Source organism: Cygnus atratus, chromosome 24, assembly GCF_013377495.2.
Source record: "Cygnus atratus isolate AKBS03 ecotype Queensland, Australia chromosome 24, CAtr_DNAZoo_HiC_assembly, whole genome shotgun sequence".
NCBI classification, from domain to species: domain Eukaryota; kingdom Metazoa; phylum Chordata; class Aves; order Anseriformes; family Anatidae; genus Cygnus; species Cygnus atratus.
Genome location: NC_066385.1, coordinates 4110504 through 4129719, shown reverse-complemented (window position 1 = coordinate 4129719; position 19216 = coordinate 4110504). Strand labels below are relative to the sequence as shown.

The window sequence follows — 19216 nt, the reverse complement described above, 5'->3', positions numbered from 1 at the left end:
ATTTATTTATTTATTTTTACCAAGAACAGGCTTTTAAGCCTGCTTTACCTGGATATCAATGACTGCAAACACCAATGTAAAAAAGCAAGGGAGAATTTCACTAGATACCTGCAGCCAACACCAAAACACATAGTTACATTTCCAAACATCTGGCTTCAGTATCTTCTGCTGGAACCATGTTTTTTTTTTTTTGTTTTGTTTTAAAAAAGCTGTCCCCTAAAGAGGATTTGCTCAATCCTGAGCTCATTTGAAATATTTTTGATTTTAATGGGTATTGTACTGGGGACTCTGGGATGTCTGGCTAATATAGCAGGTGTGAGCTCCTGAAAATGTGCTATAAACTCTGTTTTGTCCAAAAAAGTGCCATTTACACACAGCGATCAGTGTCACAGTCAGTGGACTGGTAGAAAGACACTGGCTCCTGGCTTCTTGCTGAATGTGACGCCAACGTGGGGCTTATGTACTTGTGACCTGCCAGAAGAAGAGATGTGGTGGTGGGAAGGGCGAGAGATGGAAGTTTAGATGCTGGAAGGGTCCCGGGTGGGAAGGTGAGGGAGGAGAGCATTCTGGGGGCTCAGGAGCCAAATTATTTTGCGGTGGCTCTGTGTTTGGTAAAGGGAAATTGTAAAACAGACATCTATGTTAGGCCAAGAGCACAGCACATTTGCAATGCTATAACAGATTGCACTGGGATTTGGTAGGTCAAAAGCAGCCACAAAGAGCCCAGTCCCCTCTCATGCTTGTTTGAAAGGGATTTGGAGATGTTCCGAAAGCTGCAATGAGTAACTACGGGGCTGAACTCAGGCAAAGAGCCGGGGAGGAGCAGCTGGTACCTTGTCATCAGGTCGGTTAGAAGCCACGCAGTTCTGGGCATAAGTCATGACCGAATCGATCAAGCCAGGGTAATTCCTCATGGTCTGGCGCCCCATGTCTGCAGAACTCAGGTTTCTGAAGGAAGCCATGGCAGAGCATGTCAGGAGGGAAGAAGGAGAGAGAATGAGTTGGCTTCACTCACTAGTCTCTATCAGCTCTTTTCTCATTATGGCCCTGACTGATTTTTTTTTTTCCTATATTCAGCAAGGCCAGAGTTCTGCTTTCATTCTGGAGGCCTTCTGTATGATTGCAGTGCTGCAGAGCTCTCATGTTGCTCTTCTGGATTGATTCCATAGGGGGAAATGTCCTCTTAAGGAACGCTGTATAGAAGACATCCTCCTAGTGAGAACGATCAGAGGCCACACGTGATGTTACATAGACTCATTGCCTCCTTGTGTCCAAAAATAAATAAATAAATAATAATAAAAAAAACAAAACAGGAACATGCAAATGGTTGTAAACATGGAACTACAACTACACAGGGTCTACAGCAATGCCTGTGTGGGGAATGGGAAGGACCTGCTGAGGAGCAGCAATGGCTCTGACCAGTGGGATTGCCCAGTTCCTAATGCATTCCTGAGCACCCAGCAGGTTGCTGCCAGGACTGGGGAGTTTTTCCAGTAACAGGAAATATTTTTTGCCTTTTTTTTTTCTTCCCTGTTTTATTGCCTTGTAGCTTGCAAATGAAAAACAAAGAGAGGTTGGCAGTCACTGTGAGATATTCACTCCAGGCGTTCCAGAACTGGATTTGATGTTCACTGTGATTTGCAGCCTCTTCATTACCATGAATTCATCTGCAATCCAGAAATGCTTGAGCAGCAATGGCTTGAGCCCAGGGCAAACCCAAGGCTGTTCTCATCCCTGTGTGATGCTGTTGCAGCGCAGTGAGTCAGAGCTGGCCTGGCTCCCCCCATGGAGCAGGGGCTCCCGACCACCTCGCCCCACTTTCCATGCTCCCCATGCCCCCACACCTTCCCAGCTCCCTCGCCATCCTGCAGGACCGTCCTCAGCAGGATCCTGCTGCTGCAGGCTGCAGGACAGGGGCAGAACTTTTCTGGAGCTACACTCCATGGAAAGCTGGTTTTACACTGTCCCTGCACTCTTTCCTTCATTTTAAGAAGCTGTTTTGCAGTATCAGTGGGTTCAGATGGTCTCAAAATGGAGGGCTGCATCCTTCCACAGTGCACATCACGACGTGCTGTTGCGCGGGGAAGGTTGCCTTCCAAGACAGGGAAGGGAGCAGCGCTCGCTATCTTTCAGACACGGTTCCCAGCCACAGAAGATGATAGTATCACGTCTCAAAAGGCCCCTGCTGTGTTCACCCATTTCGTTTCACAAGCAGATACAGCTCCTGCTAGCTGCGTGTCTGGTAAGGGTGCGGCCGGTGCTGCGCTCCCTCGGGGAGAGCTTCAGTTGATGAAAGTACCTAATTATACTGGGTAGTTTTTTTTTTTTTTCCACTTGTTCCCAGTGAGACAAGGTGCTCGCATCCAAGTGGAGGAGGGTGGTAGGAGAAACAGCAAGCCAGGACGAAGATCTTCTACAAAAGGGCTCTGGCTTTTCTCTGAAAAAGTAAACTACTCCGGGCTCAGTCTGCTCCTCCTCTTTTGGGGGTGACCCATCTGGCAAAATAGGCCAATATGCAGCAAGCTGCATAGGCCAGGGGTGGCAGGTAAAGTCCAAGGCAGTGGGACTATTCTGTACTAAAACAGTTATTTAAATTAGTGGGAAAATGCTTGTTTTCCCCATATAGAGAATTCAGTCTTTTTATCGCCCAGAACTCAAAGCGGTTTGTTTTCTAGCAACCAGAATTTTCTCTGGAAACCTCAAAATGTATGGGCAAAAAGTGCCAAGATTCCTGGTCTAAGCTGAACACTGTCAGGTTTCAGTATTACAGCTCTCCAATTACAAAGCAACTTATATTTTTTGAGCAGAGACTTCACAAGAGCAACCCTATTTAAAAATAAACAACACCTACTACGAAAATATTTTGCATACATTTTTTTCTTCACCCTCTGTTAGTCGGGAAAATTTTCTCAGAGAGATTTTTTTTTTTTATTAATAGCATTGCAGCAAGTGTGGTTTTTAGCTTATTGTAAGAGGATTTAGAGAGATTCAGCTCTTGTCAACACACGGCAAGCTACACTAAGTCCCTGCTTGATGACTCACCTCAAACACCCTGTGGCATTGAAGAAAACTTCTGGGTCAATAATTTCTCTTGTCCTGTTGCAGCCGCCATCAGACCAGCCAGAGAAAGGGATGATAACACAGTCTGTCAGGACGGGGAGGGCCTCCTGTATCAACTCTTCCTTTAATTCATCGGTGGAGGAGAGGTTCCAGAGCAGTCCTAGGAAGGAGAGGGACACAAGCCCAAGCAGAAGGTCACCATGCATTAGAAAGTTTGAGATCAGAGTGAATTCCAGCAAAAAAAGTTCTTGCTCCCACCATCTGAACTCAGGGTGCAGAGGCTGCCCTAAACCCCAGTCTCTGCCCATCCCCAAGGGAGATGGGCAATGGGAGCGTGGTATCATGAGGAGGTGTACATCTAAGCATCATCCCTCCTCCCAGAATTAGTGTTTATTGTAATCAGGTTACGAGAGGAAGGCATCTCTCCAGGGATCTTATGGAGGATTGCACACAGGACCTCAGGCACAGCTGGGGGTGACCAGCACCAATGAATTCAAGTCAATCCTTCAAGAAGAGGAGAGACCCCAACCAGATGACCTGCCCAGCCGTACCGGGATTGCCAATACCCTTGTCATCCCCTGCACAGGGGCCAGGGGGCCAGGAAAGCATGGGAATGGCAGGGCGACATCAGGAAAACCTGGGAGAGGCACAGCCCCGATGAGCAACTATAATTTGGGGAACCCCTGCAGGACACCAAAGGGCCAGGACCTCCTCTACTTTGTGTCTTAGGTTGCCATTTCATGCAACAGGACAATAAAATATCCTCTTGCTGGTATGGCAGCACCATGGCTCTGTGTGTCAGGCAGCGCGGCCCACAGGCAGATGGGAACATGGTGCTTGCAGAGGGGTGAGCTCCTCGGAGGCTCGAGGTGTCTGGGCTGACACCAGCTGAGGGGCTCTTGGCGGTCTGTCATGTACCTGTCAGCTGCTTCTGAATTTCAGTGTTCCCTGTCCTCCGTAGGAGGCTCACACACTCCCTTATCCCATTCTGCCGCCGGGTTTCTATCTTGTTGGTCGGATTCCTGAAGACCAAATTTCGGAGGGCTCCAGCCGCTGCCCGCTGTACGTTCTGGTTTGTGCTGCGGAGCAGTTCGACGAGCTTGGCGATTCCCCCGAGCCGATAGACCTGCACCAGGAGAGACATGCTGACATTGGAGTGCTGTGCAGACCATCGCCAGGAGAAGGACAGCTATAATTGCAAGGAGTCAGCGTGGAACCTACTCACGGGACCTGGCAGAGGAGGATGGCTGGAGCCCTCAGACGGCACGGCTGGTTCTTGCCATCAGTCGTGGCACCAGGGTGCTGTCCTTGAGGTTAGAGCTCAGACTCTAGAAGTGGATGCCTATGAGTAATGGCCATGGGCCGAATTTTTGGCTGATGTAAATGTGTTTGCTCCCACAAACTTTCACCTACCTCCATCCGTTTCCATCAAGCAAAAATGTTGCCCTGCCTACAACAGGGGCCATCCATAGCAATGCAATGACATGACATGGTAATTTATCTGCATCCTGAAATCACAGGCTGAGCTGCGGTCACGGCAGAGCGTAAACACCCTCAGGGGCAGCCAGCAGCAATGGGCCATGCTCCAGCAGAGAAGAGGGAAGGGTATGGGCAGGGGTGACACTGGGAAGGGGCTAGAGCCCCAAGCTGCAGGACACCGCGTGCACACCATGGGTGTTTGAAGGCAGAGCAAATTCCCTGCTCAAAAAACAAACAAACAAACAAAAAAAACAAACAGGTGAGCTCTCCAAAGCACTGGGTGCTCCAGCTGAAGGATTTCTCCTGTGTCAAGTCTGCTGGGGACACGAGCCTACATGGAGCGCCTGCTCGCACAAACAAACTTATTGGCTGGAGAATTGCTGACAATAGAAATGAATGAGCGCATTTTGAAAAAGAAAAAAAAAAGCAACCAAGTGTGCGCTCAGATGACTCACATACCTGCTCTAACATCTTTCTGGGAAGCGATGGGACAGGCGGGTGCTCACATTGTTTTCAACGGTAACGAAGGGTGTGGTCAAACTGCAATTAGCAACTGCTACGTGGGCTGGGGTCCCTGCACTTGGTTCAGCTGCACCGGGGACACAGAGGCACATCTGCACCCTGTGCCAGCATGTGCAGCTCCACCACGCTGCCAGAAAACTGAAAGCCACCTTCATGCAGATGCTGTCTTGAGAAACCCACATTTACATGACTGCAAACATGCCAGGACGGAGATAAACTTTTGTGACAGTCTTGCTACAGCAGATCCAGCGTTGAAACTGCCTCCCTTGCTGCACGTTGCCATGAATTTAGTAGCAGAGAGCAAGAGCATAAGAAAAACGAACTTTGCTGTAAGGAGGCCTTCTGTTTGGCCAACCATCTTTGTATGTGACCAGTGATGAACCCATTGGCTTGAATAGATGACCAAAATGTCATTGAGCAACGCACAGTGAAGATCACAGTGGGATTTAGGGCAACTTTGTGTGGCTCTGACACTACAGCTCAGAGATAGCAGAAAATTCATGTGGAAGGAGGTGCAGTTGCCTCCAGAAGACAACTCTGTGTTTGGGTGGCTGCTCCCCTATCACCCTAACCCTTCAATCTGTATCACGGAGGGTTAGGGTGATAACACAGTCACAGCCTTCTCTGCTGCCTGCTAACTATTCCCCTATGTTAAAATACTGACCCAACTGCTATTAAGAGAAAGTGGCCACTAATAGTTAAAAAACCTACTTAATTAACTCCTGTGTGAGACTAACGAGTTATGAGGCTCCATCATGAAAATCAAAAGGACCTTGCTACTGAGGACAACCAATTTCATCCACCTCATGTGGCACCACATCCAGTATGACAGCAGAGCTCTGAAGGAATTTGCTCACCTCTTGCTTGGCAGACTCATCCTGGAAGCAGGTGTGCTGGAGGTAATAAGCACCCATGGCCTGGTATTTGTCATCGGAGGAGCACAGAAGTTGTATGGCTTTCTGGATGGTCATTGTACCGCCGTCTATCTCATCACCACATATTCTATGTTAAAGAGAAATGCAGCATTGATTGAGTTCTCAGCTGAAAAGGCTACTTCAGTACTGGTTGTTGTTAGGAAGGAATCAAATACAAAATGCAAAATATTATCACATAAACCATATTGTGAATCCCTATTGCATTTCTCAGTCTCAAAAAAGAGATGATAAAAGTGGAAAAGATATGGTAGGGAACACTAGGGCTAATGAAATATGGACCCACTCCAACAGCAGAAACAAGGGAGACAGAAAATAAAAGCCTCTGGTTGAGGTGCTAGAAGTCTTATTATGTCTAAGGCAGAAGGATTAAGGAAGAGAGAAGCAGTATTCACTGGTGCTCACATGAAAGAATTAGTGGACAAGAATGAAACCATCTGCCAGTTTATTAGGACAATCTAAAGTAGGCAGATGCTTTTCCCACAATGTGTTGTCCTTTGATGTGAGATGTGGTGGAAGCAAAACTGTGAGAGCAGCTAATGGTCTTGGAAGGCTAAAGCAGAAAAAGGTGACAGGCATGTCTGGAGTGATGGAACGGACAAACAAAAGAGTTTATGAAATACTAATAATAGCACTGAGACATCCTGCTCCCAGGGCATGTTTACGTCAGTAGTCTCCAAGCTCTTTGTAAAAGCCGGTCATTGTCGTCATCCCCTGTTATAGGTAAAGAATCTACCTGCAGAGTCTGGAGGAAAGCTACAAATACCTCTGGCTTGGAGCAGGAGCAAAACCTTGGGTAAAATACAAACACCTGGAGATTTACCCCCTTGTTTAAAAATCTCAAGGTCTTGCTGTCTTTGGCTTGTACTTATTTAGCAGTACTGATATTGATTCCTGATGATATTACTGATATTGACTCCTAACCACATCAAATTAGAAAAAATGTATACTTTCATACTGATGAAGGGGCTCTGAACTGCAAAGCTTGTCTGTGTTTCCAATTATATCAGTTAGTCTAATAAAAGTTGTTGTCTTAGCATCCTTGTCCCTTGGGCTTGCAGCTGGCTGCAGCAGGATCTCAGCTCACAGTGTTAATTTGCACCAGAGTAAATAATCACATGAAGTTCAGGACTGAGAGGAGTTGAACCCCAAGCTCCTGTTCGGTTATTACAGTTCCAGCAGTGACAGGATGCAAATGGGAAATATTTTGATAACAGTGGATGAAACCAGAAACTGTGGGCTTTGCTAGGATGGATTGGCATCGTCAGACAATCCAATAGACTCTAACAAAACAGAGATTTTTTTAAAAAAAGATCTTTAAATGAACCTATTACATTTGAAATATTAACTATTACTAGGAGGGAGTGACTTTTTTTGAGTCTCACGGTGTGCAGAATCATTTTCATTGTTCGAAAAAAATGTAAGAATGAAGCTCTATAAAGGACACCCAGATACGGTCACCACCTCCAGCAGCTCACAATTAGATAAAATATTTTGTCCTCAAATATCTAAAGACTCTCACCTCCCCACAGCACGAGTCTATGAACAATATCCTAACTCTATAGCAAATTCCATACAAAAGCCAACAACTATGCTGTGCACTGAAAGACATGATGAGAGACTATATATGAAGTTGCACCTAGTTTAAATTACTCATTTAAGCCCCTGTGTAGTCAATGGACAGAAATAGGTGCTTCCAAAGAACAACTTGCCTCTCTGTCTTCAGCATTTATCTTAAGACAGGAAGACCTGCCTGCTGGAGATAGCTCTGCCTCTGTTGATATAGAGAAATTAGATGAAATCTTGCATTAAGTGTTCAATAACTAAAGTTAGATGAACTTCTATTTCTACTATTTCACTTCTATTTCTACTCTAAGAATAACACATCACTTCATCATATGATTTTTCTTCATTTGAACCTCTACTAAAACATGGCTCCAAGAAGCTTCCATTCCACTTGAAACAGGGAAACACAGAATTGGAAAGAAGAAGGTTAAACTAGAAGCTTTGGAACCTCAGAAATCTTTGGTTTGGATTCAGTCACAGTAAGGTTCAGGATGCTGTGATTTTCCCTTCATCTTTTTTATCTGCTCTGAGACACACGACAGAGCTGAAACACTGACAGGCTCAGCACAGATGGCACCAGAGGGACTTCCTTGAGAATTCAGACCTGGGCCAGTGGGACAGGGAGGGAGGCACATTAATAGAACTAACAGGTCAGTGGTCATGCAGCATATGTAAATATGCTGTTTTGTCTGTTGGTGGTGGTTTTATTTATTTTTTTAAATATATTTTCCAGGTTAAACAGAACCCTGAACCAGGAGCACTTTTCATGAGAAAGAAGGATACCTGTTCTGTCTAACAATTGAAGGAAAGCAATTTCCTGCACATCCATCTAATAAGAGGTCCAAGCCCTCTTTAGGCAGGGAAAAACTAGGCAGACAGATCCAGTTCTGCATGGGGAAAGATGGGAAAAGATCCATTTCCTCTGCTGGCTCGCTGCCAGGAGCAGTTCACTGAGGGTGAGCAGCTGGGCTCTGTTGGAGTTCTCTCCCTGGAGAAGCAGCAGTGATTTCTCCCAGCTGAGAACAGAATCACCCTGGCAAGGCCCATGCTAACAGGAGATTGTTCGTCAGCCAGTCAGGGATGTTCCTATCCAGATCAACACCATGAGAACAACAGTCTGCTCCAGGACAAATTCTTGGAGCATGGCCATCTCCAACCTGGGCCAATGCGCCTGGTAGGAAGAGCTCCAAAGGTTGTTCTTCTTCCACAAGAAAGAAGCAATCAGAGTAAGGAGAGACCTCAATTAGAAATGATTCATCAGGAGACAAATTAGATGATCAGATTCAGGTGTGGAAGGGAAACAAATACTTAAGAGTGTCAGTATCACAGAAAGGGAAATTCTCTAGTTTGATACTAAATTCTTTTGTTCACTTTGTATTAACAGATTAGTTTGTGTTGAGCAGATCTAAGCCTCCATCCTGGTTGTTAAGGTTGTTAAGCCCCAGGAGAAGAGGAAGCTAGAAAACTGTAACAAATTGCATTGTTCATTAACAAAATGAGAGTGAAGACACTCAAAACCTTGAGTGAACCCAGCACATCCAAGCCTCCCAGAGCCAGGCCATGCAGAAGCAAACCAGTGGTGCTGCTCCATGCCAAGCAGCCACATTTGTCCACGGGACTCCACCCAGGTTTTGATGGCACTGAGAGCTCAGATGAAGCTTCCCCTCGGGCTTTGCTTGGTGGGTAGATACCAGGGAGATGGACACTGAGTCAGGGACAAGGAGATCCTCACCACGTGCAAGCTGTGGTATGAACTGCACCAGGACAGCATCATGCACAGCTCCCCTGTAGTTGCTTTGGATGCAAATGCACCGTGCAGACAAGTTCACATCACACAGAGCCAGCATAGTGAAACAGCCATTTTTAGAGGCAGCTTATCCCATATAAACACAAAACAATATCAAGATGTCTGCTTTTGTACACGGTTCTGTGTTCATGTGTGGCACAGTCCTGGAGAATTTGTGCTTTGATACTGATTTCCTTTGGTTAATCCCCCAAAAGAGATCTATCAGAAAACCCCATAAATACCTTTCTGACTCTTTCAATAACTTTTCTGTGTTTTCCTTGTTTAGAACATTTCCAGAGGGACTGAGCTTCTGCCTAGGAATATATGGTTTCAGGACACACAATTACTGTCCCTAAAGTTAACCACAGCTCACAGAGGCTGCTGCAGCTCAGCTTGGGCCAAGCCAGAGTTACCATAGGCAGATGTGACCATACGTGAACAGTGCTTTTGCAATACTGAAGATCCAAAAGGTTGCCCCAGCCTCCTCCACAGCCACCAGCCAGGTCCTTAACAGTGTTGCACCAAAATACTACATATTGCCAGGTCCCTTGAGAGGCACTTGCTTTCACCTGAGCAATAATTACATTTTTTATGTTCTTCCTCCCATGCATAGAGAACACCAAAGAGAAATGTATCAATGTCTTAAAATGAGGCCATAGGTGCACGTAGTATAATGGAAGACAACTCATATTTTGGGTGCCCATTGATGGCTCCTGATCTGCATCAGCAACCCCCTGTGCTGGGGAATGCAAGCAGACACCCCAACTCTCCTCTTCATCTTTACAAAGGAGAATACCCCAAATCCTTCACAAGGGCTGGGTTTGGTCTGGCCTCTCAGTAGCACCTCCAGCTGAGGCAGTCACCTGGGTCTCTGGAGTGCACGGAGAGGCACTGACTTTGCCAGCAGGTAACTCACTGACCTACCCAGACTTCAGCTCCCTTGGCCACTGACTGCATCTCCGCAGGGGCAACGGGGGCACTGGCTCAGATGCAGGCACCTCCTGTTGGAGCAAGGCGCATGCAACCAGTTGGATATGGCACAGACTACTGCCAAGTCACTTGCACCATGTGTCACCAACCCAGCCAGAGCTGTCGGTCCCATCTGAACACAACGTACAAAGCACTAAGTGCACCACATCTGCAAGCAGAGCTAAAGCAACATCAGCCAGTGGCAGCACTACTCTTCCTGTGCTTTGAGTTCCAGCTGGAGGAGGAAAAAGACTCAAAGATTTATAGGATGCATTAAATATCACACCCTTTATTACTGCTTCTCGTTATCGCTACTTGGTGAGCCAGGAGGACGTAGAAGCTTCACTCCCCAGTCTCATGGTATTTAGCTAAAAGCTGCTGACTAGTTCCAGATGGCACACTGCCACTTGGAGTTTGTTGCCACAGCAGAAAAGTGCTGTCTGCCAGAGGAAGTGGTTAAGAGGGGCTACCATGTGTGTGTCTTCACTAGGTGCTGAAACCACAGCTGCTGCCACCTCCCAGGACAAGAGGGTGCAGATCTGCAGGGTGTCACAGCAGCCCAGGAAGGAGAAGGTTGCTGGGGAGAAGGGGGTGCTCTGGGCACCAGCAGGTCTCCCTCCATCTCCACCAGGTAGAAGGGCTCGCTCCAGAGAGCTGTATTCCGGCAAAATATGTGTGGTGCACTTTGGTAATTGCCTTTGGGCAGGAGCCACCAAATTAACCTGTGAACTGAGCCCAGGACGGAGATGCTGAGCTTGGAAATGCTGTTGCAGATATCACATAATGCTTACAAAGGCTTAAGGTCCTGAGTGGCTGTAGAGAAGTGTGTCTGGAAGGGACATCCCGACTCTGCTCACCGAGGCCCGGCCATAACCACAGGGATGGTGGAAGAGAAGGGACTTCAGGAGGAGGTTTCTGGCAGCAGGCCTATACTGTTTAACCCCCCGACCTGAACAAACGGTGCCAAACTCAGATTTCACCACCAGAGCCAGTGTCACGGGGCAAGTAAAACCCCACAGCATGTTTTACTTTATGGCACAAGCTTTTTCCCCAAAATATTTAGGTGTTAAACTACCCAACAGCTAGCTGGAGGAAAGGCACTTTCCTCACCTAGAGTCATTGCTGTAAGAGGAGAGACTCTTCTGAAAGACAGTTATTGAAGACACAGCTCTTCCACGTCTTATACAGCCAAAGCTGGTTCAATAAATGGAAACAATCACACAAACACAAACAATTCCAGAAATTACGTAACTTTGTGACCAAATGTTGTTTCTGCTGGAGGGACTGCTGGGTACCCAGAGCTAGAGAGCTCTCACTGCCCAGTATTTAGATATCCACGCACCACTCTCACTACCTGGGAACGCCAAATGTCCCCATTTTCATCTCACACTATCCAAACAGAAGATCAGACACGGAGCAGGAGAAACCTCGAGAGCAGAGCTCTTGCACCAGCACTGACACTGTTCAAAGCCACCACATTACAGAGCAGTTCCTTAATAAAGAGACCCAGTGGCTCGCCGCTGCCACCAGCCCCTCTCACCGCAGTGGAAATCTCCCCATCAGATCGCCTCTCGGAGCCTGGACACTGCCAGGCCCTTCCCTTGCCCACTGAGACTGTTTGCCAGCCTGCAGAAAACTTATCCACATACACAGGAAGTTCATAGGATGAAAACCAAACACAAGGGAAGAACAGAGCCTTGGACAGGGAACTCTAGCAGCTATTCCCCAGCTAAGCCCTCTTCCGGCATGCAGCCGCTAATAATGGGTTGCCTACAAGCAAACCTCTCCCTACCCAAAGATTAGGCTACTCAAATGCAGATCAGCTCCAAGTGCAGACTCCTCCGACCAGAAATGGTCCTACACAGCAAAGAGAGCCCAGGCATGGTCCTAACCCATCTCCAGAGGGCCCCTTCCCAACAAAAGCGCATCCCAGACCGAGGCTAACAGCAACCTGCCACATCTCTGTAAGGGCAGCTGGCCTCCCAAATGCATCATTTTTCCAAAGACGACAACTCCTTGGTATGTTACCAAAATTATGACGACAACTGCCAACCTCAACTCCTTTGAGCCAGGAGCAGAAGTGCTTGCCCAAACTGCTCTCCAAACCCATCCGGCTCTGCAGTGAGTCTCATGCGAAGCACGGGGGTGTGCCCCAGCCAGATCAGATTCACGCAGGGGACACAGCCCCCGTTGAGCCCAGGACTTGAAGCCCTCGTTTCCACACCAAAACCAGTTCTGCCAGATGAGCAATGCCCCAAGCCAGGAGAACTGTCTAAATGCAGCCACTCCCTGACCAAAGGGCATCCGGCACTGGGGAGTATTCCTCCCGCAACAGGAGTTCTCCCTCTCTTTGGAAAGTGCCATTATTCTTCTAGTGATCTTTCCAAAGCAATGACCAAGTCTACAGCTATAATGCTACACAGCACAGTGGAAAAGCCTGCCTGGGACTGGTTTCTCAGAAGCCTTGGTTTCCCCATGCAGAAGCCAGTTGCAGTCCCATGTTCAGTCATTCTGCCATCACTCCCACTACACCTTTATGCTCTTTACTCAGAAATTCCCTGGAACAAGTTACTTCCAGTTTATGTAATGTCTCCATTTCCCATTCCAGAGGAATTACAAAGCTGCTGAAGTGAGCAAGCCAATACCACTGGTGCTCCAGGTTGGCTAGGACTAATTTTGCATGTGTTAAATTGAAGGGAACTGGGCACATGGGAAGCCAAGGCTTCACGTCAACATGCTAACGGGCAAGTGACCTTCCGTGGCATACACACTCTGGGACCTATTTCCCCTACTCAATGTGAAATGAAGGAGGTTGAGCAGAGAATTAGCCAGAGAAATCTGGAAATCAACATTCAGATGTGAACAAGGGCACAATCTGGCTCACACTGCCGACCACGAGGGGGGATTTTCTCAGTATCTGCAACACACCTTGGGTCAGAAGCTCAACAAAATCCAGCCTTTGGTGTGAGTTGTAACAAAGGCTATACTCCCTGTTAAATAGCCTCTTACTTATTCTGCAGCGTGCAAATTCCCTTCTGCACCAGGGACCACGAGAAATGATCTCAGGATCTTCCAGGGTTTGTGTGACAAACTGCAGTGCCTGCGTGGGAGATGGGACATCTCCTGGGGTGGCGCAGAGCAAGCCCCGTTTGCCAGTGATGCAGCAATGGTGGTGCAGCAGCCCCTGGGAACGCCTATGGAAGATGCAGACCCTCTTCCCCTAGCCCAATAAAGCATCACAACCTTGAGCAAGATATTTTCCAAGACTACTTAAGCACCAGAATATGTTTTATGCACCAAAGTTAGAGGCAGTGTGGCTATCAGCATCAGGGCAGCTTTCAATAAACATCACTGCAATGCCATCAAAATCCCACTGATTTTTTTTTTTTATTTGGTAGGTTGGGTGTTTTTTTGTTTTTGTTTGTTTTGGCGCTTGTTGTTGTTGTTGGTTGGTTGGTTGTTTTGCTGGGTTTATTTTGGGATGAAACCTCCGCTGCATTGCACAGAAATATCAGCTTGGTGGAGTCTAAACTCACTGGTTTGTTTTACATTCCCTACTGTTGTAGGAAACATTTGCAAGAAGTGACCTGGTGCTAACTGAGATATAAAGGACAATCCTCCATAATTCCTGGCCCAATGGAACTAAATGCTCTCGACAGGAAGGAAGTGAACAGATTCCATTCTTTCCTCTCTCCTGGCCAGGTAAATAATTCCAATTAGGATTTTTTTTTTTCAGTTTCTGACTCATTTTTTTCTGGAACCTAAATCAGATCTTCTGGGGGAATGAAGCAAGGACTGGGTGGAAAGCCAGAAGGGTAAATACGACTGCTCACCAGGTTCTCAGCTCTGCTCTGAGTCAGACCCTCAGGAACCACCTCCTTAGCTTTAGTTTTTTTTTCAGGTTGGTTTTCTGCCAAAGCAGAGCAGTGTGACACCCAAAGTGCACATCAGCATTTTCACTCTTCACGTCCCCACCCTCACCTTGCAAAGGAGCTGTCGGCCAATACCACCACCGAGACACCAGCCATCATCTTGTCCAGCATCCCACAGCTGCAGCAGAGACATTCACACTGAGCCAACCACATTGCTTTCCCTCCATAGTCCATAAAGAGAAATAAGCCCTTTGAGCGTGACTCATCTGACCCACTTTAGGTGCCACTGCAGGATGCGATTAAGCACGGTGACCAGCTCCCCAGTGGCTGTAAAGCAGTTCAGGTTACTAGCTCAGACGGACAAACCTCCAAAGCAGATGTCAGCATTTACTCAGGTTCATCCCATGGCAGCAGACTTACCTGGAGCTGGAATGAGTCTGTCCATAAACCACCTCCTGCTTGCCGCTCATCACGGGCTGGGCATAGACCACATCGGGCTTGTTGCTGGAGGGGCAGGAGAGGGCCCGCGCTGGCATTTTTTTACTTGTCCTGGTAGTTCCTTGCTGAGTGCTACAGCTGCTGTAGATGCTCTGGCGGTTCAAGGTTGCCTTGTGTTCTGCCCGGCCCCCCACCTGACTCTTCCTCAGCGTGCCCCGGGGTGGTTCGCAGTAGAGGTCGGGCTCACTCCGGCTGCTCTTGATGTTCTGCACAAAGCAGTAATCGCTGCCGGCCCTGGTGGGGCTGCAGACAGCCTTGCTGTAGTGCTTGCTGCCCCAGCCCTCCATCTGGCTGTACGAGCTGTAGCGCCGGTTCTCCACATCCCGCTTCAGGGTCCCATTGTACAGCTGATCAACAACAAGAGGGGAGACAACAAAAATTAGGAAAGGTTGAGATGGAAATCAGCATTGCCAAGCCCACTCATGCATGGATATCACAGCTACCAAATTCGTTTGTCACTCCGGGGTTTTTCTGGCCCCATCTCCTGGTCTTTGCTGTGTGAGCCTGGAAGGAAGACCAGAACCAGCCTCCTTGCACAGACCTACAAATACATTGCACCTGAGCTGACTAATTTTAAGTGTCAACTCCTTGAGCAGCTGAATCGAATTCTGCATACTTCATTCTCATCACAGTTCACCAGGTGTTTATGTGCCAAGCTCAGCACAAACATCAGAATGTTTGGGAGTTCAGCCTACCTGCAGCCCTTACAAGGGTGCCAAACCCTCCCTTGAAATCTGGGGTCTCAGTCACTGGGATGTGGCATCCAAGAACTTGGTATCAGAGGTGAAAGCTCAAACATGAACCTGCTACCAGAGCAAATGCCTTGTTTCTAACACATGGGGTCTAACCCAACTTATAAGCACAGGAGCTGAAGACCTTACACATCATGAAAGGTCACGTCCCATCTCTTGCCATCACAGAGAATGCTGAGCCATTCTGACCTTCGAGCACTGCCTGCATTTATTTTTAATTTCCTTATGGTATTTTGTTCCCCTTCCACCTGTGAAATCCTTAGAAAGGGACTAAAGGGAGTGAGAAAGTGGTAAGAAGGGATTCTTGAATCTCATTGTGCCAAGAAAGCAGTGGGGACAATGAATATCTGCTTATGAATTACAAGGTGTGTTGTGTCAGCTTGTACAATGGGATACTTTGAGAACAATGTGGGATGTGATGTAAGAAATGACATGAGTAAGCCAGGAAATTAAGCAAAGAAAGAAAGAAGGAAAGAAAGGGGATAAGACAGTAAAAATCCCACTGCAATTAGTCAAAACAAATGATAGCTCTAGTTGTCCTGCTGTCAGTTTGAAATGTCTCCACCACTTCACCAAAAGTACTCCAGATTTTCCCCAAGTACACCAGGACTGGATCCAATATTCTCTTGCAATGCTAAAGCTTCTGGATGTCAGTCCTGGGAAACAAGTCACAAAGGTGTGTGTTCCAGAAAGTTTAAAAATTAAAGCTATTTTAGTGCTGTTTGCCCCATGATGCCAAGTTTTTCCACTGTATCCCTCTGCACCCAGGCAAGCACTTCTCAAAGAAACAGAGCAAAGAGGCATGAAAAGAACTAAAGGATAAAGATGGTGACAGAGACCTCCTCCTGGAGGCTTGCCTCATCTCCCTTTGCTTTATCTGGGAAAAGCTAATCTGTGGTCTCTTCTCGGGCCAGGGGCTTTTTTCCTCACTGAGCTTTAAGCAGATGCACATTGGATGCCTCTTTTTGCAACAGCTGCCCAAGGGTCCCTTGGGCTGGGAGAGAAAAGTCAAGCACTGGCACCTTGGTATTTCCATGGAAGTTCATGGCACAAGGTGTGAAAAGCCTGTGCCTGATGCAGTGGTCCTGTACCTATCTAAATATATACATATACACATTTTTTTTTCTTTTTCTAACCTAGAAACACCATGCAAAAAAGAACGTGGTGTCCTATGCAGGATCACCCTAATCCCGCTGCTCTGCCCCATTTCATCCCAGCCCTGAGCACACTCAGCATCATTTCTGCCTCCAACACTCTACAGAATTGTCATTATGCTAATTAATTAAGCCAAATAATTCCATTAACAAACTGATCTTCAGGAATGCAGTGAATCCTCTCTGCTGCGTCCCAGAGACTTGCACAAGTAACGGCTGAAAACTCAGAACGGGTTGCGCAGCAGGCATGCCGTCAGGATAAGAAGGAACACTTCAGTCCAGTTACGCTGGACCCAGATTGCTCTGCCACTTGAGCACAAGTCAGAAGTCGTTTTGATACTTTCATTCTGCAGGTTTGCATCTAAACAGGTGAATTGCTGCAAGGGGACAAAATTCTCTTTGCATTTACTCCAGAGGATACAGAAAAAACCTGTTAGTACTGCAGCACGGCAGATAACAGGTTTGGTGCATTCTGCAGGGCTCCCAGGGATTTGGAAAAAGAATTTGCATGCGATAAGAAGAGCAAGGACAAGGCACATGGGCAAACATGATGAGTCTCGGGGGCTCCTGCAGCAGTGGGGCAGGCCCACTGAAAATTTCATGGTGGCCACGCTGCAGAGGTGCTCGCCATCCTGGTTTTGCTTTGACCAGAGCACACAACAATGCCAAAATGACCTTTCAGGAAGCCATGGGGTACCGCTGGGGATGAGTACATCCTTCTAAGGGTGATAATATCCTCATTTTTTTCTTCATTTTCCTGGCTACTCGCGCAGAAACAGGGATAGCGAGGGACGGGGAGGTGCAGGGTGGCCTTTGGTGGCTCATGGAGCGGGGAACCCACTCCAAGGGCTCAGGGCTCGTAGGACAGAGCAGCAGCCTGTTAGATGGGAGCCCTGTCACAGTGCCTTATGAGTCAGTATAAGCTGGGATTATTTCGCAGGGCTGTCAGAAGCTTGGCAGAGCCATGGAGCCCCTGGGCATTTGCTGAAGCCAATTCAGCTAACCGTGGAAGAGCTAGCTTGTTATTTAGCTAAAGCTTTCCAGTGCACTCGCATGGGATATCTGCCAGCAGAGCGGGCGAGGGAAGGTGTGAGTGTGTCTGTGTTTATAGGTGGGAATTATCAATTCTGTATTTCCTGCTGCGTTTTATAGTGGCACACAGCATTGTTCTCCTTCTTGCCAGCCTGGGAAGGGTGAAGCAAAGCGACCGCCTGTTTGGAAAGTCTCCGTTCTGCAACACAGGGAGCCCTGAGTGGCAAGTCGGTGCAGGCCCTGGCAGGGCGGGGAGGCCTTTTGCAAACTCATGGGAAAATAGTTCCCGTGTGATGTGAAGCTCATTACCAAAGTCAGTGCATGACTTTTATTGCTGATGCTACCAGATGCTTGGCTGAGCCCATTTAAATCTCTTTCAAGTGGCACGGACCTAATTGGTATCTTAGAATTCCTCTTTGCAACAGGAGCCTGCACCAAAACCTCCAAATCGATGAGGAGCCTCCTGCCAGCTTCAGCGGATTTCAGATCTGTGTGCCAAATGGTCACCACAAATCCTCACACCGATGTAGCTGACCCGATCGCTTCTTGATCTCAGCAAAGTGCCACATCCGTGCCTTAAGAGCGGCTTTCTCAGACTAAGACCCACATCCCCACTGCAGATGTTCCCCAAGCTAAGCCAGAGACCTTCACTGCTAACAGTGAAGGCGATGCCATTACACAGTCTGTGGTCCGAAGAGCCACTTGACAACCATCTCCTAATTTTTGCTGATGCAATTATGTGTGTAGGGTGAGCTCTCCCTCTGCAGAATGGCATTAGTGAAAGGAAATAATCAATCTCTCACCTTCAAACCTCATAAACCGCCCAGATTTCCTAACACCTTGACTTGCATCTGCCCACTGCCTGTGGGTGTTTGCACGGGGGAGGCGGGCCAGGTCCACACCTCCACCCTTTAGAAATGCTGGAAAAGACAAGGAATTCCCTCAAAGCAGGGTGGAGGCAGAAAGCAGTGATTCCCTCTGCCCTACAAGATCTAGAAATCATTTCAGAAGAGCGGTGGCTGTCACCGAGCCTTCTCCCATGGGACTTGAGAGGTCAGGGCAGCTCTCCAGGTCTCTCCTGGAATGCAGGATGCTGCTCACGTGCAGCATCCCAAATGTTAGCCTGAACTTTTCCTCCCTACTCTGAAACGAGCCTGTACATTTGAGGCCAAGCCTTGGGAGCCGTTCATTCATATTAAAAAAAGGAGGGGAGGCACGGGGAGGAAAGGAAGTGAAGATGAGCGCTGATAGCACGGCAGGTGCTCTTATCAGGCCCAAGGACTAAATGTTTCCCTCAACCAGCAGCAGCAAAGACCTGCCTTTAAATTAATAAGTGCTTTGGAGCACCAGCTCTCAGTCTGAGATGAATGCCCACTTAAGGAGCATTAACTGTGACACCCAGCGCTCACACCAGACAGGTGAATAAATGTCTCTAGCCTCTTGTTCCAACCAGGAAAAAGAATGGTGCTGGAGAGAAAGTCAAAATGGCTTTATTTCAGTCGTTCACTATGGGTCCTTTTCTGCCTTTTCTTCCAGAAAATCCTCTGTTTAAGAGGCAAAGGCCTTCTCCTCTGGAGCACGGAGGAAGTCTCTG

At 47.6% G+C, this 19216-nt stretch overlaps 1 protein-coding gene across 1 annotated transcript in view; it reads right to left on the bottom strand.

Annotated features, from left to right (window-relative positions):
- Positions 1–19216, bottom strand: part of PKP1 (plakophilin 1) — a 44800-nt gene that overhangs the window by 13509 nt on the left and 12075 nt on the right. Inside the window, exons 3-7 of the mRNA XM_035561443.1 lie at positions 14607–15031; positions 5919–6063; positions 3979–4186; positions 3043–3220; positions 834–948 (exon numbers count right to left, since the gene is read on the bottom strand). Coding sequence (XP_035417336.1) covers positions 834–948; positions 3043–3220; positions 3979–4186; positions 5919–6063; positions 14607–15031 — 1071 coding nt within the window. The remainder of the gene's footprint in view (positions 1–833; positions 949–3042; positions 3221–3978; positions 4187–5918; positions 6064–14606; positions 15032–19216) is intronic.